The sequence below is a fragment of the Gopherus flavomarginatus genome, chromosome 6 (genome assembly GCF_025201925.1).
Source record: "Gopherus flavomarginatus isolate rGopFla2 chromosome 6, rGopFla2.mat.asm, whole genome shotgun sequence".
In the NCBI taxonomy this organism is placed as follows: Eukaryota; Metazoa; Chordata; order Testudines; family Testudinidae; genus Gopherus; species Gopherus flavomarginatus.
In genome coordinates, this window is record NC_066622.1 from 80,562,596 (window position 1) to 80,587,123 (window position 24,528).

At 40.2% G+C, this 24,528-nt stretch overlaps 2 protein-coding genes and 1 long non-coding RNA gene across 7 annotated transcripts in view; 1 reads left to right on the forward strand and 2 right to left on the reverse strand.

Moving 5' to 3' along the window:
- Positions 1 to 24,528, reverse strand: part of LOC127054338 (uncharacterized) — a 788,041-nt gene that overhangs the window by 436,770 nt on the left and 326,743 nt on the right. The gene's annotated exons all lie outside the window — the stretch shown is intronic.
- Positions 1 to 24,528, forward strand: part of LOC127054182 (L-threonine dehydratase catabolic TdcB-like) — a 67,537-nt gene that overhangs the window by 23,041 nt on the left and 19,968 nt on the right. For 3 of the 5 annotated variants that reach the window (XM_050960172.1, XM_050960171.1, XM_050960169.1), the window contains exons 2-4: positions 11,804 to 12,146; positions 18,250 to 18,366; positions 19,308 to 19,549. In XM_050960172.1, coding sequence (XP_050816129.1) covers positions 11,804 to 12,146; positions 18,250 to 18,366; positions 19,308 to 19,549 — 702 coding nt within the window. Of the gene's footprint in view, positions 1 to 6,227; positions 6,255 to 11,803; positions 12,147 to 18,249; positions 18,367 to 19,307; positions 19,550 to 24,528 lie in introns of all 5 variants that reach the window. The other 2 variants (XM_050960170.1, XM_050960168.1) reach the window with 1 other exon arrangement.
- Positions 12,182 to 24,528, reverse strand: part of TMEM254 (transmembrane protein 254) — a 67,863-nt gene continuing 55,516 nt past the window's right edge. The window contains exon 5 of the mRNA XM_050960361.1: positions 12,182 to 12,771. Coding sequence (XP_050816318.1) covers positions 12,632 to 12,771 — 140 coding nt within the window. The 3' untranslated portion in view covers positions 12,182 to 12,631. The remainder of the gene's footprint in view (positions 12,772 to 24,528) is intronic.

Sequence of the window (24,528 nt, forward strand, 5' to 3'; positions counted from 1 at the left end):
TGTCCAAACCATTTCCCAGCTTGGTTATTCAATTAGTTTATTTTAACTGAAACAAACTCCATCTAAACTCTCTGGTTGTGATGTTTTGGCTCCATCACCCAGTGCATTTAGTCTGTAGAGAGGTAGGCTTATCATTAAGGCATGCTTATGAATGGCTAAGGCCTGGGACTGGGACTTGGGAAATCTGGGTTCTGTTCCCACCTCAGACACAGACTTCCTGCATGATCTTAGGCAAGTTGCTTAAATCTCTCTCTGCCCTGATTTCAAGTCTGTACAGTGATTATAATTCTTCCTTGGTCTGTCTTGTTTATTCAGGGGAGGCTTTCCAAAGTGCTGGAGGGATTTAGGGGCAGAAGTCCAAATGACTTTCTGTGGGAGTTGGGTGCCTAAATACCTGGGCAACTTTAGAAAAAACCCACCCTTAAATTGTCAGTGCCTGGGGGGCAAGGACCGTTTCTTACTGTGTGCTAGTACAGTGCCTAGCACAGTGGGGTGCCACAGCCTTGGGAGTCTCTAAGTGCTACTGAAATAAAACTGACAAAGGGTTTTCTAATCTGCCATTACGGATAGAGTGCTGCAGAGGGTCCCGGGGTATGTGCTCCCTGTACTAGGGGAAAACCCATTGGACCGCAGGTCCAAGCCATGTAGAATGCACTTGTTCCACTCCGAGTGGTGCCTTATAATTGCTGCTGGTGGTGATGATGCTTTTTATAACATACAAATATGCAAGTATTGATGTGTTTTCCATTAATCTTTGTTCTCAATGCACTTCAGAACATAGGACTGAATGAACCACGAGTTATACTCTTGATGCAGAAATTACTGACTGAAAGGTTATGGTCTGTGCAGGAAGGTCAGACTAGTAGACCATAATGATTCCTTCTGGCCTTAAAATCTATTAATCTGCAGTCCTTAGTCCAAAACTACCACTGAATGGAGGATTAGTCTACAGTATCTTTCTTGGTCAATCAGACTTCTAGTCCATCAAGTGTAGTGGCCCACACCTGATTCAGAGGAAGTTTAAAAAAAAAATCTATAATGCGTGTTGTGGCGAACTGGGAATGTTCTTAATGTTTTCTCTGAATGCTGTGTTGGTGCCTCAGTGTCCCCTATGCAGTTCTTAAGTATCTAGGTGGTGGAATAAGGGTGTGTGATTGCTACAGAGCAAAGGGCCAGTGCACCTAAATGCCTGGCACTCTGTCTCCTAGCAACTGATGGCCTGGGCCCTTCTCTGCAAAGGTGCCAACTGAAGGTGTTGGAGACAAAGAGATCAGGTGACCTCCTGGCCCGGGAAAGGAACTGAGCAGAGAAGGAGGGGCTGGAGGGGATTGGCAGTCTGGAGCTGGCTGGGGATGAGGAGTGAAGTGCAGACATGGGGGTCTGGCTTGCTGCCCCACCAGAATGGACACAGCTGAGGGGTCCCGTTCGCTGTACCTACAAGCTCTGTTTTAGACCATGTTCCTGTCATCTAATAAACCTCTGTTTTACTGGCTGGCTGAGTCACGTCTGACAGCAAAGCAGGGTTGCAGGACCCTGTGGCTTCCCCAGGACACCGCTGGGGCGGGCTCGCTGTGGGAAGCGTACGAAGGGGCAGAGGATGCTAAATGCTCCAAGGAGAGACCCAGGAGGTGAAGACATGTGAGCTTCTTGCCCTGAAAACAGTCTGCTTCAAGGGAGAGGAGGCTCCCCAAAGTCCTGACTGGGTTTGTGGGGAGCAGTTCCAGAGCATCGCCCAGGGACTCTGTGACACATGTCACAAAGGCTGGCTCCCGTAAACTGCTGAGCCACTCCTGAGAAGTGCTAGGGTGCTTAGCATTTTTAAGGAGATGTGTTCAGTTAGTATCTTAGAGGGTCAGGCCTCAGCTGAGTAATGTTTTACAGGGGTAGGAATCTTTCCATCCCTGGAAGTCATTTGAGACCTAGAAGCATGAGATCTGACTGCCCTTATCTTGAATGCAAACTACAATTGGGTCTATTGATTATAAAAGGATCTGGCTCTTTTTTTTTTTTTTTTTTTTAAACCCAGATTTGATGTTTGTTAAAATAAATTGGGGGTTATCAGAACGGTGTTGATGCATAATAATCCCTAGCAAGTTTGCACACTCCCATTGTCCCCTGTGACATATGCAGAGGAGTTTTGGATCATACAGAAATAAACACACACAGCTACTCTTCTAACATCTTCCCTGAATAGCCCCAGTATTGTCTCTTAGTGACTGTACTAGAGTTGAAACTTAACTTGCAGATCCAAATTCTGTTGGTCACTTATATCAACTCATCCATGAGAAGCTTCTTGTGCCCGTATTCTAATTTGCCAGCAACCCCACAAAACCTTGAATTTCACGCTCAGTAGACCACCCACAGTTCCTTGAAGCCACGGGCAGGACATAGGGATTGGGGAGTACTCTGTGTGTCTTAGCCAATACCTCCCTCTTTCATTGCAGTCCCACTCAGCTTATTTTCCCTCTTGACCTAATTAATCTGAGTATAGGCACCTGAGTAGAGGTTTCATAGGCATTCCTGGGCTATCCAGTCTCAGAACCAGAGTCTTTTAATCTGTTATCAATGTCAAAGCAAAGGGGGAAAAAGCAGAAGCATTCTTTGCCCATTCAAAGCATGGGACATGGGCACAGATGTTCGAGAGGAATCACTGCCAGACAGCAGGCATCATCACAGAACCATTCACAAAAGTGGTGTCCTCCTACTCCCAGTGTTGGCATGTTGTTTTATCCAGGTAATCTGAGGGAAGTCTGTCTTTTAAAATGGTAACACTGATAAATGGAGGTCTGGAAGTTCATTGGGAAAGTTCAGATGCTTCTCTGGCCAATCCTTCATTAATTTTGCCAGCACTACTTGGAGTGTGGTGTAAGAAAGCCAATGGGTCCTGTCAAGGGCATTAAGAACACATTTTTCCTCTAAAGAATTGTGTGTGTTTCAGAACTGATTAACAAGCCCAGCTTTGGATATTATGTGACACAGGTGAAGAAATCTCTCTGGACCTGGATCTTTGCCCTGGTACAAATCATCAATTATCACTTTCTTTATGCCCGGAATGTGCTGTGCATCTAGACTGCAGCTCTTGTTATGAAAAAACTTCCATTTTTTTTTTTTTGAGACTGGCCATCCATGCGGACCTGGTTCCCCATAGCTTAGTCACATTAAAAAAAACACTCGGTCAGTTGTCTATTAGTTCACGGGCATGAGTGCTCACATTCCACTTACCTGTTTAGCTCACAAGAATATCCAGCCTGACTCTGAGGCCTCTGGCTCCAGAAATACTGGAGCGGTCAAGTCTAGAAAATGGATCTTCTAATAAGAGAAGGCTTCCCTTATACCACTTAAGTTCTAGTTCGTCTCCTTGCAACCAACAAAGGCTGGGTGATCAGTTGAGGCCATTTTGTCTCCACAAGGCAACCTTGTATAATTCTGGGGACCTGAAATCCAGCCATCATCACAAACCATGAGAGGCTCCTTTGCTTAAGCAAACAAACAGACCCCATTCTGAGAGAGGCCTCACTTGTTCTGAGGTTATCTAAACCCAACAAAGGCAGTTGGACTCTAATGCCCTCTGGGCTTGCTCCTCAATAAGATATATAGCAAGCAAACAGCCTACCATATAGAGCTGGTCTCCAAGGCATGCCCAAGTAGACTTCCTGTGGAAACAGAGAAAAGTGATAGCAATTCCAGTACTTCAGACAGCTGCAATCTTGGCTCTTCTGACTGTGCTACAGCTAAGAAAATGAATATTCTGACTCCTTACGGTGACCTCTCTTGTAAATATTCAAGAGCAATACACAAGCTCATATAAATGAGTCTCCTTCATGAAAGGAAACCCCTCTCTGGGAAGGAGCAATCAAGTGTAACCAGGGTAATTCATAGATCTCAGATCCTGTCAGCTGGCTACATTCTACAGTGCTCTAGAGCAGGACAGTGTTTGTTTATCTGGTTTGGTGGTCAGAAATTAGACAGGGCTGGGATGGCTGTGTCCTCTAGCATGTTCAGGAGTTTCTTGGTGGCTGACTGGTAGTTGGTGAAGCAGGCACCCTATAATAACATGGAAAGCTTGATAGTTTTTAATGGACTTGGAGGTATCTCATGTTTACAGATAACACTTGCATAACACCATCTTTTGTACACACAAGGAGACTAAATATTCAATCCTTGCGCTTAGGGGAAGAATGGCCTTTTGTCTAGCATTGTGGAATGGTTGTTACCAGTGGAATTGCACCTGCTTATCTGGGGGGCCACATTCGATTCACTGCCCAAAACATGCATAACTTGGGTATCTAAAGTAAGCACCTCCACTCTCATTGACCTTAGCGCACTCAAGTGCCTGAAGTTAGGTGTCTAAGTTAGGAAAGCCTTGTCCAGTGAATCTAATTTGGCTCACACAAGCAGGTGCAATTCTATTAACATCAGTTGAGTTTCACTCACTTGCACAAGGCTGGATTTGGCCCATTGAATCAAATCCTTTCTTTTAATTATACTAGTGAAACACAATAAAATCGAACTGGTCCCTTTAGTGTAACTAAGGTCAAAATTTGACCTGTTGTCTTATAACTGAAATAAAATATATCACCTTTCCAATACTGTTTCCACGCTGTTGATAATTCAATATACTTAGGCAGGAAATGTTCTGTGACAGCCTGTATAAATAAAGGCTTGTTAATGTGTTCACAGTTACATTATATGTACTGCAACTATTTCCACTGAATATCTTTTACTTATTATGCAATGATAGCAAAAATTCTGGTGAACTATGGGTAGTTGTAATCTCTAAATAAGCCAGCATGTTTTCCAGTAGTCTAATGACCACATAAGAACAGATAAATGAAGTATAATCTTAGATATGGATAAACCAATTTTTCTTAAACTGTGCTAGGGTCCATAATATCTTACATGAAACTAGATAACCAAATACTGTATTTCACACACACAAACCACACCGTAATATTAAAAATGGCTGAAATAGACAGTCATTTTAATCGCTTTCCACTAGATTGTCAGCCTATTAAATTTTCAAAGGGACAGGGCGTGCAAGTCATTTAAACCTTTCCAGCTTCTGATGTCATGGGGATTTATTGAGCATGTTGATTTGAGTAACGCTCTTTGGAAAACATTGCAATCATCTTTGTTTAAAAGTACTTACACAAGTAAGTAAAATCTATTTACAAGAGCAACAGGTATCCTTCTATCTTTTAATAAGTAGTACTTGGCTTTGACCGGCCCTTGGCATCACAAAATCTTGTGCAATTAATTACTATTTACTCATTAGTACCAGCTGTCAGAATTCACAAGATTTGCTTATTTGAACAGCAAAATACAAATTATTTCTTCTAGGAGTGGGAGGCTTGCTATATAAGGTCATCTTAAAATTTCCTTAAATTTGCATTTTGGTCTTGAATTTGACCTATCAATGTAGCATCATGATAGTATACCTATTCTTTACTAAGTGAGTATTCCAGAAGTAGTACAACCTATTTTAAAGCCCAATGTGAAGAGTTAGTGAAATTGGATGTATCAGCATGGATCGAAGTTACAAATGTCCAGTTAGAATGTTCTCAAGCTATCCTAAAGATTTTATCTCTTAAATTGAAGATTTTTTTGAGAGTGAGTGGGAAGGCTGTGAGGCCTCTGGGTATTTTAACATCCAGCCATTGCTACATTCCTGCATCATCTTACGGCTAATATAAGCAGTATAGTGACTTCTTGTATGGATGTCCATATTTCTGTCGTCTCTGCCCATAAATACTCATTTTGCAGTAGATGGAAAGACTGACAAATGGATCATATTTTGTCCTCTGATATGTGTCCAATGCCCATTGGTTTCACTTAGCAGTTATGTTGCATCTGAGTGTGGAGTTTAGCCAGTTGACGAGCTACTGCAAGATAACTATAAGTGTGTATTTCTTTCCTCCTTGAAACAAAAAAGGCAACTTTGTGGTTCAAATAAAGTGTGCAGAATTTTTTCCCCCAAATGCCACTTCACTTAATTTACAATGCTGAGAGTTTTGAAAGCAGACAAACCAAAAGACAAAACTTATTCCAAGCTTTTTATCATTTTAAGAGCATATTTCAAAACCAATGACCATGCCACTGCATTGAGACTGTATTAGGTAAGACTGTCTGTCTGTATAAGTAAATAATTTCCTACAGTTCCTTCATTCTCTTTGGAATGTCTTCATATGGATTTTTTTTTTCTTTCTTTCTTCCCCACTTCCCCCCAGCTATGCTGAGCAACTGTTCACAGAAAAGTAGGTTTATAAGCCATGTTTGCATGGTTGTTTTTACTAACCACACTGAAGGTGAAATGGCATAAATTATATGCATGCAATAAAACTTTGATAGCTGGATATTTGTTTAATGTTTGTGCTAGAAAGTCACATGGAAATAAAGAAGGTCATTCACTGAGCTTTTCTAGGAGAATCTATTGAAAAGCACAGCTGATTCATTTGGAAATAGCTATGATTTATATTGTGAGAGAAATATATTTATGAGCTGGGCACATTTCCCCCTCTCCCCAAAGAATAACAAATTCACTGAGAGAGACATTTTTGCAAGGCACTGAAACTATTTGAGAATTTAACCTGAATTTGGAATAGTCTGGCCAAAAAAAACCTTGAAAACAAAAATTTTGGAAAAGTCACAACTGCTTTTGTTATGAAAATGTTGACTTTTTTTTTCTAGATGTGTTCAAAATGTTAATTCAAATGACATTTTTGAAACTAAATGTTGACTTGAACTAATATTTCATTTTGAAATGTCACTTAAAATTTACATTTTGATTTTTGAAACCATTTTTAATTGACATTTGAAATGGTGCATTTGACCTGAAATTTTTTTTTTTCAGTTTTTTGTGTTTTGTCAAGGAAAAACAAAACCATTTGGTTTCAATTAAACACAAACCACTATTTTTATTTTATTTTTTGGTTTTCTGGCTGGGCCACTGAAGTGAAAAATCAATTATTTGCTAAGCTCTAGATCTGATCACTAAATCATACTCCACTTACTGTTATGGTGCATGACAAGTCATGCTTCTACTTTTCATTGCCCAGACTGTTGTTCGCATGTTTTTATACATGCATTAACTGTAATCTCTCTGCTAAAGAAACCCATGAAGAAGCAAGTTAAGCAAAGTAACCAAACTGCCTTCAGGAAGATAAATGCAGGTGACCTGGCATGGCAATTAGTTACCTGTTGGTGGATTTGCAAACCTTCAAATTGGCTGTTGACTTCTACAGATCATGAGCTCTCAGTAGGTAGATGGCACGTCCAGATGGGTTTTATAGGGAAAAGATTAATTGTCTGAGACAGATAAAATCATACAAGACAATCAGCACTTACAATAACCTGAAGCTGTATCCTTGGTGATGTGGCTGCTAACCTCTTTAGCAAGAATTTCCCACTGGTAACATAGTAGCAGTGGAAGCTCTCACATGGACAAAGTAAGCTGGAGTAATTGCTGAAGTTAATGGAGTTATGCCAGGAGGCAATTTGGCCCAACGTTCCTGTCGCCATCAAAACTATAGACTAGATGAAGTCTAGGAGTCTGATTTATTCCCCCTTCCACCTCTCTTCACCCCTTTCCTGGGCCAAAACAAGGAAACCCAGGAATAAGGCCAAAACCCCCAATCTGTCATTTTGGCCTCTTATAGAGAAAAACATTTGATGGCTTGAATGCATGATGGGAGTATCACGTCACAGCCTCATATCTACATCAGTCTATGCTAATTAATAGAGTGTTGGGTTTTTTTAATATCAATAGAAAAATATGAGTGTGTCTAGTATCTGTATCTTTCTTACAAATCAATCTGTCCTTTTGAACTGAAAATAAAGTACCTTTTTACTGTATCTACCTAATAACTTACCCTTTTTACATCACCCATGTAAGAAACCTGGTGTGTTTCTACTAATTTCTGAACTAGGCAACTGTGCATTTAGGGAAGTTGTTATGAGCATGTGTGTTCTTGTTCTTGTTCTTGTCCTTTAGAGTAGTTTATGGTCTACTGGGTTATAGAAAATGTTTTGTTTTGCCGGTCAATGAACTGCTGAACTGAGATGTTAGTCTGTTAGATCGTGATTGCATTAGGCCTATTTAGGTCATGGAATCTTGCAATATGTTGTAACAACTCCTGTAGGAGCCATTTTGGTCTAATGTGTTGTGCTAGACACCATGCAAGGGAACTAACTCCCAACTCCAAAATAACTTAACTGTAGAAATCCATTAGCTATAGGCTAATGGATGAAAGAGTTTAATTTAAAACCACAGTCTGTGCTCTGAGAGCATGGCAATTTTCAGATGTGTTCCTGAGAAGAATCTTTAAAACACAAACTTCAACCCAGCTAAACTAGAAGCCTGGGAATACAGACCTTGTTCAAGACACAGATGTTTTATCTAATCTAGCTTAGAATAGTGATGGAATAATGTTGCTTTTTTCTAATGAGGAGTTTTGAAGAGACAGGAAAGTTTTTGTGGGAAATAGTCTTCTCTCCTTCTCTCTCACAAAAATACTCTTAGAAGGATACATTTGCAAAACAATTGATGAGGCTAATACAGGACTGCATCCAAAATAACAAAAACCTTTTCTTAGCTGTCCTAAACATTCCTCTTCCAAGACACGTAGTGGAACAAACAAGAATGTATTGGGAAGTAGAGCCTCTGACATGCTTCAGGAGTCCATGTAGGAGCACTGATGGCAGTTCTTCAGCACAGGGGTTTGCAGCTCTGGAAAAGTGAGGATTTGTCCAGAGAACATTTTCCTTCTAAATGCACCAGGTCTTGTTGAAAGTGATTTGGAATGGGCAGCCCCATGGTGATCAAAAATGTAAAATTAAAGAGCCATTCCAGTCATCATCTCCATGGATGAATGGCCTCCTAAATCACTTGGGAATCTTCCAGGACCATAGAAAATAACCACAGCTCATAGATGATGTTGGCAAGGATGCTAAAATCTTGTATTGGAAAATATATATGTTTCGTATTAGAGTGACACTGAGCTATTACAGTACAAAGTTTGGCTTTTATTAGGTTTTTTTTTTTCTTTTAACCACAGAAGTATGAGCAAGAAGTATGAGAGAGGGAGTTATCCCTTATCTTTCCAATTGTGCTGTTCTGTTCTATGTCTCTTTCCCTCTAAAGTCACTTCCTAAATTCCAAGAGGTTTTTGGAAGGTTGGCCTTTATCTGTTCAGAGAGACTGCAGTACATGAGCATTCGTGCATAGGACCACACATTATAATCTCCAATGAATAACTTTAAGGATGATGATTTGGAATGCTAGTCTTATTCCACTTAAAAAAAAAAATCCAAGAAGAGAGGATAAATATGTATACACAGTGATCGAGTCACCTCTCAACTTTCTTTTCGATAAACTTTTAGATTCAGCTCCTTAAACCTCACATTTTTTCTAGCCCCTAGATAATGTTTGGAGTCCTCCCTTGCACTCTTTTTCTAATATTTCCACATCCTTCTTGATAAGCAGGCTTCAGAAGGGAATGATGTAGTTGAGCATCAGTCTTACCAATGCTGTGTACAGAAGTGAGATCACTTTCGACTTGCTATACCACCTTTTATATTTGGCCATTTTTGCCACAGCATTGCACTGAGAGCTCATGCTGAGGCGATTATCTACAATGAGCCCCCCTAAGTCTATAGGCATAGTTTTGCATTCTGTGTTCACAGCTGTATTACCTTGCATTTGGTTATATTAAAAAGCATTTTGTTGGATTGTGACCATTTAACCAGGCAGTTCAGATTACTTTACAACAGTAACCTGTCCTCTTATTATTTACTTCCCCACCAATCTTTAACTGTAAACTTTACCCACAAATATTTTTGTCATTACCTGATCTACTTTCCATGACACTATGCCAACAGTCATTAATTTTAATTTTAGCCTCCAAGTCTTTGTTGATGGTCTCAAATTAACCATTGCATTATTGTACCTGGGATTGGTGTGTTGAAACTGTCGGCAATCCTTTGGAATTTGGGTTTTCAAGGCTTGTTACACATTAATATTAGTGGTTAAGAGCTCTGCTAAATCCTTTAAACTCCTTGTGTGTAAGTTATTCAGGCCTGTTGATTTGAAAATGTTTAATTTTAGCAGATGCTGCTTTACAGCTTCCTTTCTATTCCATCCCAAGCATCATATAGGATGGATATAACCTTCTGCTTTGTTCCAAATGCAGAACAGAAATATTTATTAAACATTTCTGCCTTTTCTACATTAGTATTTACAGTTATACCATCTGTATCTAGCAATGGACCTATACCTGACCTAAATTTGGGTGTATTCCCCTAATGTTTAAAACATGCACCTTTTATTATCTTAAACCTATTGGCCACCGATATTTCATGTATTCTTTTGACTTCCCTTGTCAGTTGCCTATATTTTTTCACTTATTCATTGCTGTTTAATTCCCCTCTTAATATAGAAATTCTTCATTTTATTGCCATTTCCACATCTTTTAACTAGGATAACTTTTTGCCCAGTATAACCTTATTTTATATATGTCTGCAGAATTGTGGGGTTTTTGGACATTCATTAATTTTTGTTAAAACTTCCCACTTTTAAAATTCATGTTCTTGGTCAGTTAGGCTGACAATTGCTTTAACTTTTGGAAAAATGGCCCTATTATTGATTGATGCCATATTCTCTTTGCACAAAATAAATGTAGTGAGATCATGATCACTGGTACCTAGGCAATTAATATTTATTTTTTTTAAATGTATACTTTTTCTCCTTCATATTTTTAAGTGAGGATTTTATTTTAACATTAGTAATAAAGTATAGTTCCTATCCTGGGACTAAGTCAGATTCTGCCCATGAAACTCTTTGAAATCAGTGGGTATTACTGGTGAAAATGAATGCTGAATTTGGCTCTACACATGGGCATAGGTTGTTTGGTGGCTTGGTTAACTGCTTGTCAGACTGATTTGATGACTTGCTAATTTACTTTTTTAAAAAAAAAATAAGGCATGAATGAATTCAGGTAGCTACACTTGTGCATTATGTGCATATCTCTTAGAGAAACTAATAAGAGACTGGAGATCCACTGGCACAACCGATGCCTGTGTATGGTGTTAGCGTTTTTTAAGTTGTCATCCTTCCCTCCCCCACCCCCGATAGGCCCCAAAGGATGAATTCCTTTTATTTCTCCTCACTTTTCAAGTGTGTTATCCAGGTACAGAATGTTTTAAATTGGGGCGTTGTCGCAATCGTCCTTTACCTTCATGGCAGGACATAATTATTAGCCCTTGTTGCAGTCAGCCCATCCCCATCACATGCCAGGTAATGGCTGCTAACAGCGTACTTTACAAGTATCTAAGAGCAGAGAAGCAGCCACTTGATGCATATGATATAATCACACCTGCTACTGCTATTATTAGCTTTAAAGGAGTGCTGTGTCACAGACATTTTGTCTTTTTCCAGACTTCAGTAGTTCTGTGAACATAGGGCCAGAGTTTTCAGCAACCTTTGAACAAATTAGAGCTATTGGTGCTGAGCACTCATGAAAATCTAGCTCCATATGGTGCACAGGTACATCCTTATTAGCAAGGGAATGATAATTCCTTGGTTTGTTCATGTGCCCAGTTATCTGCTGCCACTGTGCCAGCTGGCTAGCTGCGTGAACTCACTATGCACATGGAACATGATGGTCCATTAATAAATTAATGTATCTGTCTGAGGCATACAAGTGAAAGAGAAGACGAGGCATGGTGTCCTTCTTAAACAGTAGGTGTCAATCTTTTAATCATTCAGACTGTCATTGCTTTATAACAAGATTATTTCATTCTTCCTTAGGAGTGACCGGAAAGTGAAAAAACAAGATGCCCCAACACCTTGTGAACGTTGTTGCTGTAAGGAGGGGCCGATTAGAAATGGCCATGTTGGACAGCGGCCACCATCCATCAACCCCGAGAGACTGAAAGATTTTGGGGAGGAGGATTACCTGAATGGTGATGTGAAGACTTGGGAAATGAAGATCATGAGCCGTAATGAGGACTTGCTCAGAGATGCCCTTGACCCAGTCACTCAGCCAAACAGTAGAAGCAGCCAGCCAACCTCTAATAAGCTGATTCGATTTGAAGATATTAGTGCTGCAGCTTTCAAAATCCAGAGTGGTGTCCAGAAAACCCCCTGCATGGTATGGTATTTACAATGCTTTTTTTTCCTCTGAATCTCTCTCATCTTATGGGACTTAGTCAGAAATGACCAGGGAATGTGCATTAATAGCAGCAGATGCGTCTCTATAGAATGATGATCCTTTCAACAATGTTACATTTTTTCTTCTGTTTTTTTCACTATCCTAAATTCTCAATTGGTTACAGTGACCTGTAGAATGAAGAATACTCCTGCATTATGCACCCAGTTAAAAACACTTGCCACAAGTACTGTATCTTCTTGCTTATGTAGCAGTAAACTGTGTATTGTTGTGTCCCTTTCAACAGTGTTATACTGGAAGCTATGGCAGCACTTTCAGCATAAAAATCCTTCGCTTCACAACAGGCAGACATTTTTCAGCAGGGCCTCAGATTTAAATTTGGTGGTAGATGACTGTGTAATCCACTTAAAAAATAAAATTATTAAGAACCAATATCCTAATGGAAATTATGTAAAACTTTGCATCCTTTATAATGGGTCAGATAAGTGCTTTATATTGCTGGAGCAAAAGTCCGTGTTCTGGGGTTGAGGTGATGGCTCCAGCGTAATAACCCAGCATGCACTATGTTGGAGACAACGATCCAAATGGGAACTGAACATCATGGGATCTGTGAAACAAACATGATTCTAAACATCCAGAGTTAAATTCTGTAAGTAGCATGCAGCGAGCAGGGAAAGTATGGAGCGCAAGATGCATATGCCTTTTCCATGGGTTGTGTATATTGGTCTTTAGGAGCCCAAATATCTTGCTACCTAGGTAAACTTGAATAAGCACGCATAGCTCAGGTTTACTAACTATCTGTTTTTCATGTGTTTTCTGTCTTTGGTTGGATTTTTTCCTCAGATATTTAAGCCACAACAAAGTAAGAATCGGGTCTTTCTTCACTATTTCCACTGCCCAACAACTAAAATAACAGGAGAGAACGTAATCCAACCCCTTACTTTTCTCTCTAACCATTCCACACTGCCTCAAGGGCGAGAGAAAGATAGTAGGAAAAATAGATGTGTTTTTAAAACAGAGACTTCTTTTTTAAGCCACCATCTTTCTCTGAGTCTCCCATTGTGTCCTATCTTGTGTGTCTGTTTTAGACAGAGGTGGCGTGATGCCCATAGCTAAGATTTCCTAACACTTTATATGCAAGCGGGCAATGGAATAGGCTCAGGGCCATCCTTAGGCATACGCAGCTGGATAGGGCACCTGAAAATTTAATGCACCCCGGGTCTTAATGTCCACCCTCCCATCTCTTCTTTTCTCTGTTCTGAGCCTTCCTGCAGGCTCCCACAGCTAGCTGCTGCAGCCTGATGAGTCTTCCTCTGGAGGGGATCTAGTAACTTAAAAATGAAAAAGCGTTCCCGCCTGCTAGAACTATTATCACCACATTTAAACCATTAAAGAGCCATTCAAGTGGTAATAAAGCCATTTAAGAGGCATATGCCAACCCCCAGGTATATACTGTCAGTTTCTGAATTTACTGTCAAAAACCGTTGTGCACGGCTGTAATATTTACTCAGAACAAGTTAGTCTAAAGGACCTTAGTTTAAAATTTGCTTTAAAAATATTTCATTCGTGTGTTGCTGAAGATAAAATCACATCTCTTAAAAATCCTTGCATACATTTTTAGATGCACAATCTGGGTATTTATCTTTCACCTTAAATGCTTGGATCTTCAGACATATGGTTTTTAAATAAATTCTTCAAAGGACCACCCTTATCTAAAATACACATTTTAATTTTAATTACTATAGTACAAAAAACTTGCTTCCAAAGTCTTCCTTTCCTTTCTATCCAAGCCTTTCTCCCTTCACCCCTCACCTGTTGAAGAGAGCCCTTAACGGGAGGACACCCCTTTTCTGCTAGATAGCTGGACAAACGAGTTTCCCTTTCTTTACTTCTGATTATTTGATGAACTAGCTTTAAGAGAACCCTCCAGCAAAATCAGTACCTTAGTAAGATATAAAATCCTTTGTTATGCCTAAAAGTTTTGGAAACATATATTTTTTTAAAGTTGGTGAAATTTCATAAACGTCTGTTATGGAGATTGCACAAGGTAAATTGGTGTTCCCTTTTTCTAAAAGTGATGAACATTATGACGACACACTAAATCTTTGTAACTGATTAATTTAAAATGTCTTCGTTTCAGTGAGTTAAATGTGCTAATCTGGAATTATTACTTTATGAAGGCTTAAGAGTACATTTAAAATATAAAATCAGCTTAGAAATATTGATTTAAGAAAATGTAAAACAGAGAAGAGCTGCCTCATGTATTCCATATGTTTAATGTTGTATTCAGCAGGACAGCTGACTTGCCCTTACTACAAAGTTTTTGCAAATAAATCTCTGACAAACTTCAGGGTATATCAAAAAACCTATGAATGACATTTTTAATTCCCAAATTTAGTGGTTTTAATAAGGTACTTTCTGCATGTCCAGTCTTCACCTTCTGGCATTCAGTGGAAAACATGCTCCATTTTTTTTAGAAAGAAATTGCAGAAGAGTGGTGGTTTGGTTCTCTCCCTCCCTCCCCCAATGTCATTTGTTTCATTTGAGTTCAGAGCTTTGGCTGGAAGGGAGTGATCAGGGAGTGGGAAGGAAGAGAGGAGGTAGACAGTGGGGCCTGGTCAGAGTAGGGGCAGGGTCTGGAACAGAGCAGGGGTGGAGTATGGGCAGGGCCACAGGCAGAAGAGGTGGGCTGGGAAGCTAATCTCCCCAAGCGGCAGCTTCACCCCCCGCCCGTGACAGCAGGTAAGAGCAGGTCGGCTCCCACACACCCAGCACGTGCTGCAGCCTCCTTAGGCAGGGGCTGTATTCACAGAGCTGAATGTGCCTGTGCCGCACATTCTGCGTGAGGGAGAGGGTACGGGGATTTCGGCGGGGAGCTGTGACTCTCCGCCGCCATGAGGTGGGCCGGGCGGCTCACTATCCTCATCCCTCTCCGCGCCCCCTCCCCGCACCTCCCCAGGCTGTGAGCTCAGGCTGCCTTCGGGCATAGGGCCCCATAAATCTTAAAGATGGCCCTGAATAGGCTCAGTGGATGTGAGGGAGACATTATCTCTGCAGAGGTACAAACAACTGGTTAGATCATATTAGCTGGAATGGTGTAAGGTAGAGGCAAACTGGTTGATTTGCATTGTATTCCCTATCTGTACTGCTCAGAGCTCTATTCCATTTTCCCTGACTGCGCCACTTAGATTCTGTGCCTAACTGAACATTGGCGCTGACACATCAAGTTTCTGTTTATGTGCAGTGAATATTGCAGGAAGAGTAAATAAGCATCTGTATTGGAACCAGTGAGTTGGGTGTATAGATTCTGTAAGTTTTTCATTATACTCAACGACTTGAGTTGGTATTTCTCAGATTTAAAACTGCATTAAGAAAAGAAAAGCAGAACTGAGTGAACTTTTTTTCTGTGCTGGATATGTAACATAAATAACTTACCATTTCCTCTCTGATTTTGGCTATCTATAAAAATTTCTGTGGTTTTTAACATTTATTTTTCTTAATATAACCTCTCCAAAATACATCTTAAGTCACAGGAATCCACAGAACACACATGCTTTAAAAGTTCTGGCAAGCTACAGGTTTTATGTAAGCACCATTCTTTATAAAGTCCAGATATGAGCATATCTGATGGGGATTAGGACAGAAAAAAGAATGAAAAAGGCACCAGTGACTAATAAGGTAAAAGTGTAGAAGACTATATTAAATGGCAAGTTCTATTTAAATGTGGGGAGCAGAAATGCCGCACTGACTCTTTGCACACTGATAGCCTGGGCCCTCACTTCCATGCACCTCACACAATCATTTACTTCTGTGTAAAATGCTACTGCTCAGACTTAGGGTGACCATACGTCCCATTTTGGCTGGGACAGTCCCTTTTTGATCAGTTGGCAAGAGCAAATGGGACAAATGCCCACTTCTGTCAAAGTGGGGTATGGTGGGGAGCAGCGATGCTAGCCCCACGCAGGATGGGGAGGCAGGGCTTGGGCCAGGGCTAGGCATGGCTCTGGCAAGCAGTGATGCTGGCCCCTTGCGGGGGCAGGGGCAGGGCTCAGGTTGGGGGTAGGCAGGAGCTGGGCAAGCAGCGACACAAGCCCCGTGCCGGACGAGCAGCTCTGGCTAGCCCTGCATGGGGAGGGGGCTCAGGTGTGTGGCTCAGGCCAGCCCCATGCGGTATCCCATTTTTCCTTATGGAAATATGGTCACCCTACTCAGACTCCAAAAGGATGTGAAGCCATGAGGAACCAGACAGATTTAGCAAAAGTGACTGTAGTGCAAGCTTCACTATGCTATCAAGAGACTGCCGTCACCTAGTGAGATCATCTGTAAATTGGAGTCTTCCCTCATCCTTTGCCTCTCCACAAACATGGCCAGTGTGATAGTATTCCACGTGACGTGGATACCTGTGCACAAGGAAGTGTACTGGTGTATGAACTTGTAATGAGACCACTCCCCCTGCTCCCAACTCATCTGTCAGCCTCCAGGTGGCAGTGACTTGATCATTGCTAGCACTGGATAGATCGGAGCCAGCAATACAAAAGTGAAAGGTTCTGCATTTTATTACCAATCCCAAGGGCCACCTAATTGTGTGCAATGTGTTTTTAAACGCATTTTCTGGGCCAAATTGAAAAAGGCAAACCCAAAATGTTATACACCAATGAATGTCTTCTCCAAAGCACTACTTGTGGAGAGGTCATTAGAGCTATATTTTCTACCTCAGGCCCCGAGAGAAATTGTCGAGATTTTTAAGCATAATATGATATGAATGATAGAATATAACATGCTTCAACATCTCTCCAGTCAATTGCAACATCTTCCATTAAGATACCAACTTTCAAAGTTGGTGTGCATGCAGATGTAAAGGGAGGTAGCAATAAATTCGTGTGATTGCTTTAGTTCTTGACGTGCATGCTGTTGTGTTACAGTAGCAATTGAAGGCCCTAGCTGAGAACAGGGCCTCACTGCACAAACGGTTGCCAATTCTGACTGGACATATTCCTGGAGGTTTCATCAAACGATGTAATCTTTAATTAAAGATTAATCTCTTGTTCTGGAGTCTCCAGGAATTAACCTGGAGGGTTGGCAACCCTAGGCATACAGCAGATTGGGGCAGATCTGGGAATAGACAGCTATTGTTACTATGAGGAATATAATAGTTATAGTATACTTAGGCCTTATGGAAGACTGTAAGGAGAAATTTGAAAAGGGTGGCCTGCTAGTTAAAATGTCTCTTACACATAGTGCAGATGTAGCCTGAGTTAGTTAAGCACCCAAAAATAGCTTAACTGAATTGAAAATATAGGTCTATTTCTGTTTTCTATAAAATGCATTGCACTTTAAAAGTCCAACAATACCAAAACTGTTCAGTTGTCATAATTAAATATGGTATGACGCATTGCTATATGTACATACAGAGAGATTTAATATATATAGTCCAGCTGTACATTTAAAATAACACAACCCCTCTTCATTCACTATCCTAAATTAGGGCCTGATCCTGCAAACCATAGTCCTTACGCTCATCTTAAGTCGGTGGAAATCAAGTGCCTGTTTCATAAAGTTGTATGCTATTTATATAACAGTCACATTCGTACCAGAGAACTGCATTTTGGTAGCAAGTGAAATGGTTTTGTTCATGTAGCGATGTATATAATAAAGTAATATTAAAAAAATGCAGACTTGTAAGTGGTATCCGTATCCATGTGAGAAATGATGCACATGTGGTATTCAGGTAAGGTGGCTCCATACAAGAAAGGAAGTCAAAAATAAAACTTTTAACCTTCTTTTAAGTATTACTCTAAAAATACCTGAATTATCTTTTGCTGTAAAATATGTGCATGTACAGATACGAAATGGTGCAGTGTAAATGTTTTATGGACAGTTGTTTGGCATGATCTACATAACTTCCAAGAATCTTGGAAATTATACCAGACCATTATGTATTCTTTCTTAATGGAATATGTAATACTTCTATTTTGCTGGAACTGACTAATGATTGTGCTGCGGTAAAACAAGTGAAAGACTGTGTCTTGGAATGTAGGCATGTAAAATACCGCAGCAACATAATAATCATTTTCTTGTGTTTTAGTATTCTAGACTTTCAAAGCAATATGGAATGGATATCTATCTAAAGAAAGAGTTCCTTCAGTATACAGGATCTGTAAAGGAGCGAGGTGTCCTTTACCTGCTAACATCTCTACAGCAGGTATGACAAATTATCCAAGCCTATAAAGAACAACAACAAAAAATTTAAACATGCTTAATCTATGTGCAACTTCATGCTGAAAAATTAAAGGTGACCCTATTATCTGTAAATCCTCCCTGGCTTGCTCTATTTCCTCATTTAAGTATTCAAATACTGCTGGGTTGAGCAGCCTAAAAATGCCTGTGAATAAATTAATTGAAATATTGTACTTCTATCTTTTGACAGATCAACAGGATTTTTTTTAATGACATCTTATGGGAATAATTGAAGGAAAAGTTTGTAGCATGTAGATTTTAGAGCTTATTCATGGTGTTTGATCCTGATGCATATTATATACTACTAGACTGACAAAAAAAAAAGTTGAAATCCTAAATTGTGTGTGGATTCTGAGAGAAGAACCTGGATTAGTGAATGGTTTTGGAGAGAATTCCAGCAGTCTGAATACTGGTTTTATCCCCCTTGTTATATAAGATGTGTTAATTATCTGTAGAAGAAATAATATTTAGCTTGGATAAGGCACTTTAGAAGTATTGATTTTTATAGCCACTCTGCATCATTATGTGACAGAGGGGGAAAGTGAGGCAGAAAGGTCAAGTAATTTTCTCTAGGGCTGAGATGAGGACCTGATCATGTATCTGTTAAAATCACTCTGAGTTTGGTTGTGATTTCAATGGGAGAAGGACTGGGCCCAGGGAATGTTAGAGCTGGGATTCAAACTCAAAAGTTCCTGATTCCTATATTTTAAGCCATTAGATCACATAGAGGTGCATATGCTGTATATCTGTGCCATACCTTGATAATGTAACACTGGGGAAGAAGACTTTAAAAAGGCTATAACACAGAAGAGTTGAAATCATCCACCATTAATCTTTGCATGCTTATGTGACTAAGCTGCCATTTTCTGTGATACTGTGTGATCTAGAAGCAAATGTGTTTTGCAGGAGCAGCAAAAAAAAGGTGTGATAGTGGCTTCTGACAGTAACTTTTCCATGGCAGTAGCATACCATGCCTCAGAACTCCGCATTCCAGTATTTGTCATCATGTCTACCAGCACTTCACTAGCCAGAGTGAAAATGTGCCGTGAGTATGGTGCCTTGGTGATCTCCTATGGCACTACAGCCAAGGATTCCCAGATCCATGCAAGGAGGCTGGCCCAAGAGAATGGCTATCTATACCTCGAAGAGTAAGTAAATTTTATCAGATTATTGTTCAGAATCTTCAGCTCAGCAAAACCCATTGGTGTTGTATTTTATTACAACTGCAACTCTTGACCCTTGCTCACCAAAAGTTTCACTGAGTTTTCTAGGAACTGGGACAGACTTCCTGAGAGTCTGGACTGGCATTTTTCATTTTTCTGGTGAGCCCATGATCACTGGCACTCTTGTATGTTTCCTCTCCAAATGAGGCAAATTTGATGGCTTTGGTTGGAGTTTGCGTTGAGCTTTTGTAGTGGTTCAAAGCAAAACTTGAAGTGATGTTTCACCCCCTATTTTCCTCCTTCTGCCTTGTAGAAATATTTTAGATGGATGGTATGTATATGGTCGTGCTAATCTAACCATTTAATATTAAAATGCTGGAATAGTTCCTATTAAAGCACCATCCTGCAAATCCTTCATCATGGGAGCAGTCCTTAGAAATGGTGGGAAACCTAAGTGGTTTCTCGGCATATTTGAGACCTGTTAAATCTCCCAGACTGGCCAGGTGACTCCTCTTTTTGGCCACTTTTTGCACTGCTCCTCACTAGAAGCTTCACTCTTACAAGTTGGAAAGCTGCAAGAGCTCACAGGGCTGCACCTCTGTCTATAGAGACATAGCCTGGAGGACACTAACCATAGGATGCATCTTCTAGTATGATCTGTCAGCCTCCTCATGGCTAAAGACTCAGACCTATGGCCAGAGAGCTGCTGGACAATGTTGTAGCCATCTGTCTGTGGCCATAGGGGCCAGGCACCAGAGTAACCAGGGAACCACTAGTGGTCTGGGAGCAGTAACAAAGGAGCAACAGGCCAAGGCAAAGAGCCTTCCAACCATAGCCTGTCATCCATTCCAGGAAAAGGAGCAACTAGTTACTTGGGTATCAGGCCAAGGAGATGCCAGAGACAAGAATGTGTTAACTAGTCAGCAGGAGCTATTAGCAACAAGTCAGCAACAGGTCCTGTATTGCACACTCCATGGAGAAACTTCTGCCACAACAGACAAAAAAAGAAGAGAGTTTTAAGTATGAGACAGGAACAGCAATAGGTTGGCTATAGATGCCAGCCAATGAAATCTGGGCAGGAGATGATTAACAAAAATGCCCTTTACCCCTCTGCTTCTTACTGAGCAGGTTGAGGCAGGAGCTGCAGCCCTAATGAGCTTGTGCAGGTAGAACTCCAGGTGTTGTACCTTGTAATGTGAAGGTAGATGCAGAGCAGTGGCCATGTTAGCTTGAATCATTGCTTGGGTGAAGACACTTCTCTTTATAAAATAATAATAATAAAATCTCTCCTGCTAACTACTGTCTGACGTGCGTTAGGAAAAAACTTCCCCACTAGGGACCATAACATGTAGGTAATACTGAAAGAGAGGGAATGGTTAAAAGTCAGAAGGATGTATCTGTTTTACAGAAAGATCTTGGTTGGGTATATGGGGTCAGAGCTGAAATATGAAATCTAATGTGCCTAAGAGCTAAGGAATGAGCTAAGGAATGAGTTTTGATAAACAAACCTAAGTGCCATATACATGGCATTGAATTAGTTAATATGGAAGAGGAAAAAAATCTAGATATCTTGCTAGACCTATCTGTTAAATTCTCAGTCTAGTGTGCACCAGTGTAGAAGACTAATAAAATATTGGCTTGTGTCAAGGGGCATATTATATAAGTCTAAGCATACTGTGTTGATATTTTATGAAGTAGTGTTCAATGTTGGTCTCTTTCTTGAAGAAAAATGTAGTTACGATGGACAGCATACAGTGTAAGGCAAGGAGAGATTAATGGAATGGAGAGTCTTGCATATGAGGAATGATTGACAAAACTGGGACTCTGCCTTGAGAGAAGGTGATTAAGAGGTGACATGACTAAAGTATTAAACTAGCTAAGGATTATTATAAAATTAGGCATGATTATCTGTTTGAGGGCATTGGAAAGGCCAGACCTAGGGGACATTTGGTTTAAAATGGGAGAATATATGCAAAAAAATGTAAGGAGTTACTGTTTAGAATGAACATGGTAAAATAGATAGAACAAAGAGGGTTCTTCAGTCTTTCCTAATTGGTTCATCCATCTCTAGTTTGATTTTTGGAACAGATTTACTGAAAATCCAAGCTTTTCAGTGGACAATACGTCACTCGCTGTAAACTGGAGTAAATTAGAGCAGCAGGAGTTCTGTATATGAACTCGGGATGGAATATATAGTCTTTCCAAGAACTCTATGGGAGTTAAGTGACCCAAACCACAATGAATTTAAAATGTCCTTAGGTTCCTTTGAAAATCACAGCCTTGGGTATTAAATCCCCACTCATCCATTTCCCTCCAGTTCTCACTGATTTTGACTTGTTCTGACTGGATGCCACTTTTACCAATGAGAAGTTTTTGTTTCATTGGAACATCATATCATGTATAACAACTAAGGTTGATGGGGTTTTTTTGTTGTTTGTGTGTGTTTGTTTTTGTTTTTTACATCAAGGTCTCACTTGGTTTATAAATCTGGCAACTTTGAGACAAGCATCTTCCCAGGTTGAAATATCTCTGCTGTTAACAGGTTGTGCTTGTGAGAATTTTTATAGCAGTTGCAATTATAATTGATTACTATAAATATCAATTACAATGTATAGATGCTTCCACCAGGTGGCTTTTAACCACTTTGGTTAATTCAAAACTCAACTATAATAAAGCAAAGGTACCTGGTCTCTTACTCTTGATCAGAAACCTAATTCCACATACAAACGTCACTCAGACCCCAAAACTAAAAAGAAAACACAGAGCCATGCCCTAAAGGGATGTCTGACTCATTCTCTTTTGGGTGTAGATTTGAACAGCATTCCTGAATAATGGACACTCACAGGAGACATCCCTGCTTCTCATACTCTTGAGCTCCTGTGTCAGGAGTTTCAACCCTACCTGTCCCAGTTTTTCATAATAGACCATATGATTTCCTGTGGAGTAACTTGTGTTTTGGAAAGTTAGGCTATGTACAGAGAACCAGGAGTATTTGTTTAAGGGTTTTGTAATCTGTTTTATAACATTTGGAAGTGTTTTTTGGTTGGCAGTTGTGCAAAAATACCCACATTTAAACCTCAACCCTCCCCACCAACCTCAAGATTTGATTCTTCTAGTTTGGATTTGTAACCCACTTGAAGTGCCTGATGCTCTGAGCCCAAACTGTTAAAAATCAAATTAATGCCTTTCCAAATAGCAGTTACAATCCCATTAAATCCATTCATGTGGATGTACTCATCACACACTAGCTATACACTATCACCCACACACTTTACTGAAAAAATATGAAAAGTGTGACAAAGAGGCTAACATACCTGGACCTTAGTAGACTAGGATCAAGTAGATCTCAGAGGTGAGGGGTCTCCTGCAAGTAGTCTCCTTCCACTTAACCAAGAGGACTGAAGCTCAAATGTCTACACTGGTCACAACTGTGGCTGTGACAGGCGATTATGTAGGTACTCAGATCTCCAAAGTCTCTGTCCAGTGACATAACCAACAAACTATCCTTCCTCCTCTGCTATGGATACCATCTTATCATCCTCTAAGTTATGGTCCTTGTTGACAAATACTAACTCTCTCAGCTGGAAGTGTTGGTGTCAAGCTCACTACTATTCCACCTTCACAGCACAAATGACGTGCTATTCTGTGTCAGTAAAACTAACATAAGACTTTAGGTGGGGAAGCAAAACTTCATATTCATAACTGCCTGTGAAATTCTAGGTAGCAGTATGTAATTACCCAAGTTGGAATTCAGTCATGATGTCCACATTAATGCTGTACTAGTGGCAGGGATCTTTAATAGCCACAAGTCTTCAGGACATGAACTTTACATTTCTCCTGAAAGAAAGCACATACAGTAGCACAGTGACTCCAGAACAGTGCTGAAGCATGGATTCATTTGTGGATTGGAGGGCAAAGAATTGCAAACATTCCTTCCGTGAGTGTCCTGGGTTTTCTTGTTTAACTCTACAGCCAAGTACTGACCAGATGGGACCTGAAGTCATTTGAGATCTGCTGTGCTTCCTGAGATTGGGATAGCTCAGTGGTTTGCGCATTGGCCTGCCAAACCCAGGGCTGTGAATTCAATCCTTGAGAGGGCCCTTTAGGGATCTGGGGCAAAAATCTGTCTGGGACTTCGTCCCCCTTTTGAGCAGGGGGTTGGACTACATGACCTCCTAGGTCCCTTCCAACCCTGATAGTCTATGATTCTAGTACTACACCGGGTTAAATATTTCTAGAGCTATGTCTGCACAAGGAAATCCATATAAGTTAGGAGCCGAAATACCCCTGAGGATCTGGCCTCGGGAGTTTTGAAGGACATGTACAAAACTATGCCCTGCAAAAATTATAATGGCATGCTTAAGGTGGGGAGCCTGTCTTCAAACCCTGGCATCTAACAGGGCGTTTGAATCCTACATTTTGGAAGTAAATAGACACTCATCAAATAGCTAGTTTTACATCACAAGTGCTAATTTTAGAATACAAATGTGGGATTTATGTTCTATTAAATTACTGTTTATGTATAAAGAGGGAAGTGAAAGTGCTGCTTATATTTCCCTTTATATCTAAGCATATAAAGGTAAAAAAAAAAAACCCTAATGAATTAGTTTCATCACAAATGAAAGTGTTAAACATTAATGTAGGAGGCTTGGATTGGAGTCCTTTCTAAATGTTAGCAAGGAACGTGTGACTGTCTAAAATGCCTGTCCAAGCTGCTAACAGGAATGTCAGTCATGCCATATGAAAGGCAGTCTGGCATTTGATACAGCTTTGCATTTTTTAAGCAGCAGTATATATACATTGAATCTTCCAGAGCAACATTCATCTTTGCAAGTCCTCATGAACTTCAACATGTAGATTGCAAGGGTAACTTTAAAAAAAAAAATAAAAAATTCTTGGTTGGGAGAAAAAGTGTTCTAATAGCCCAGTCGAATTTTTCAAAGTGCAGATAATATTTTTATTTT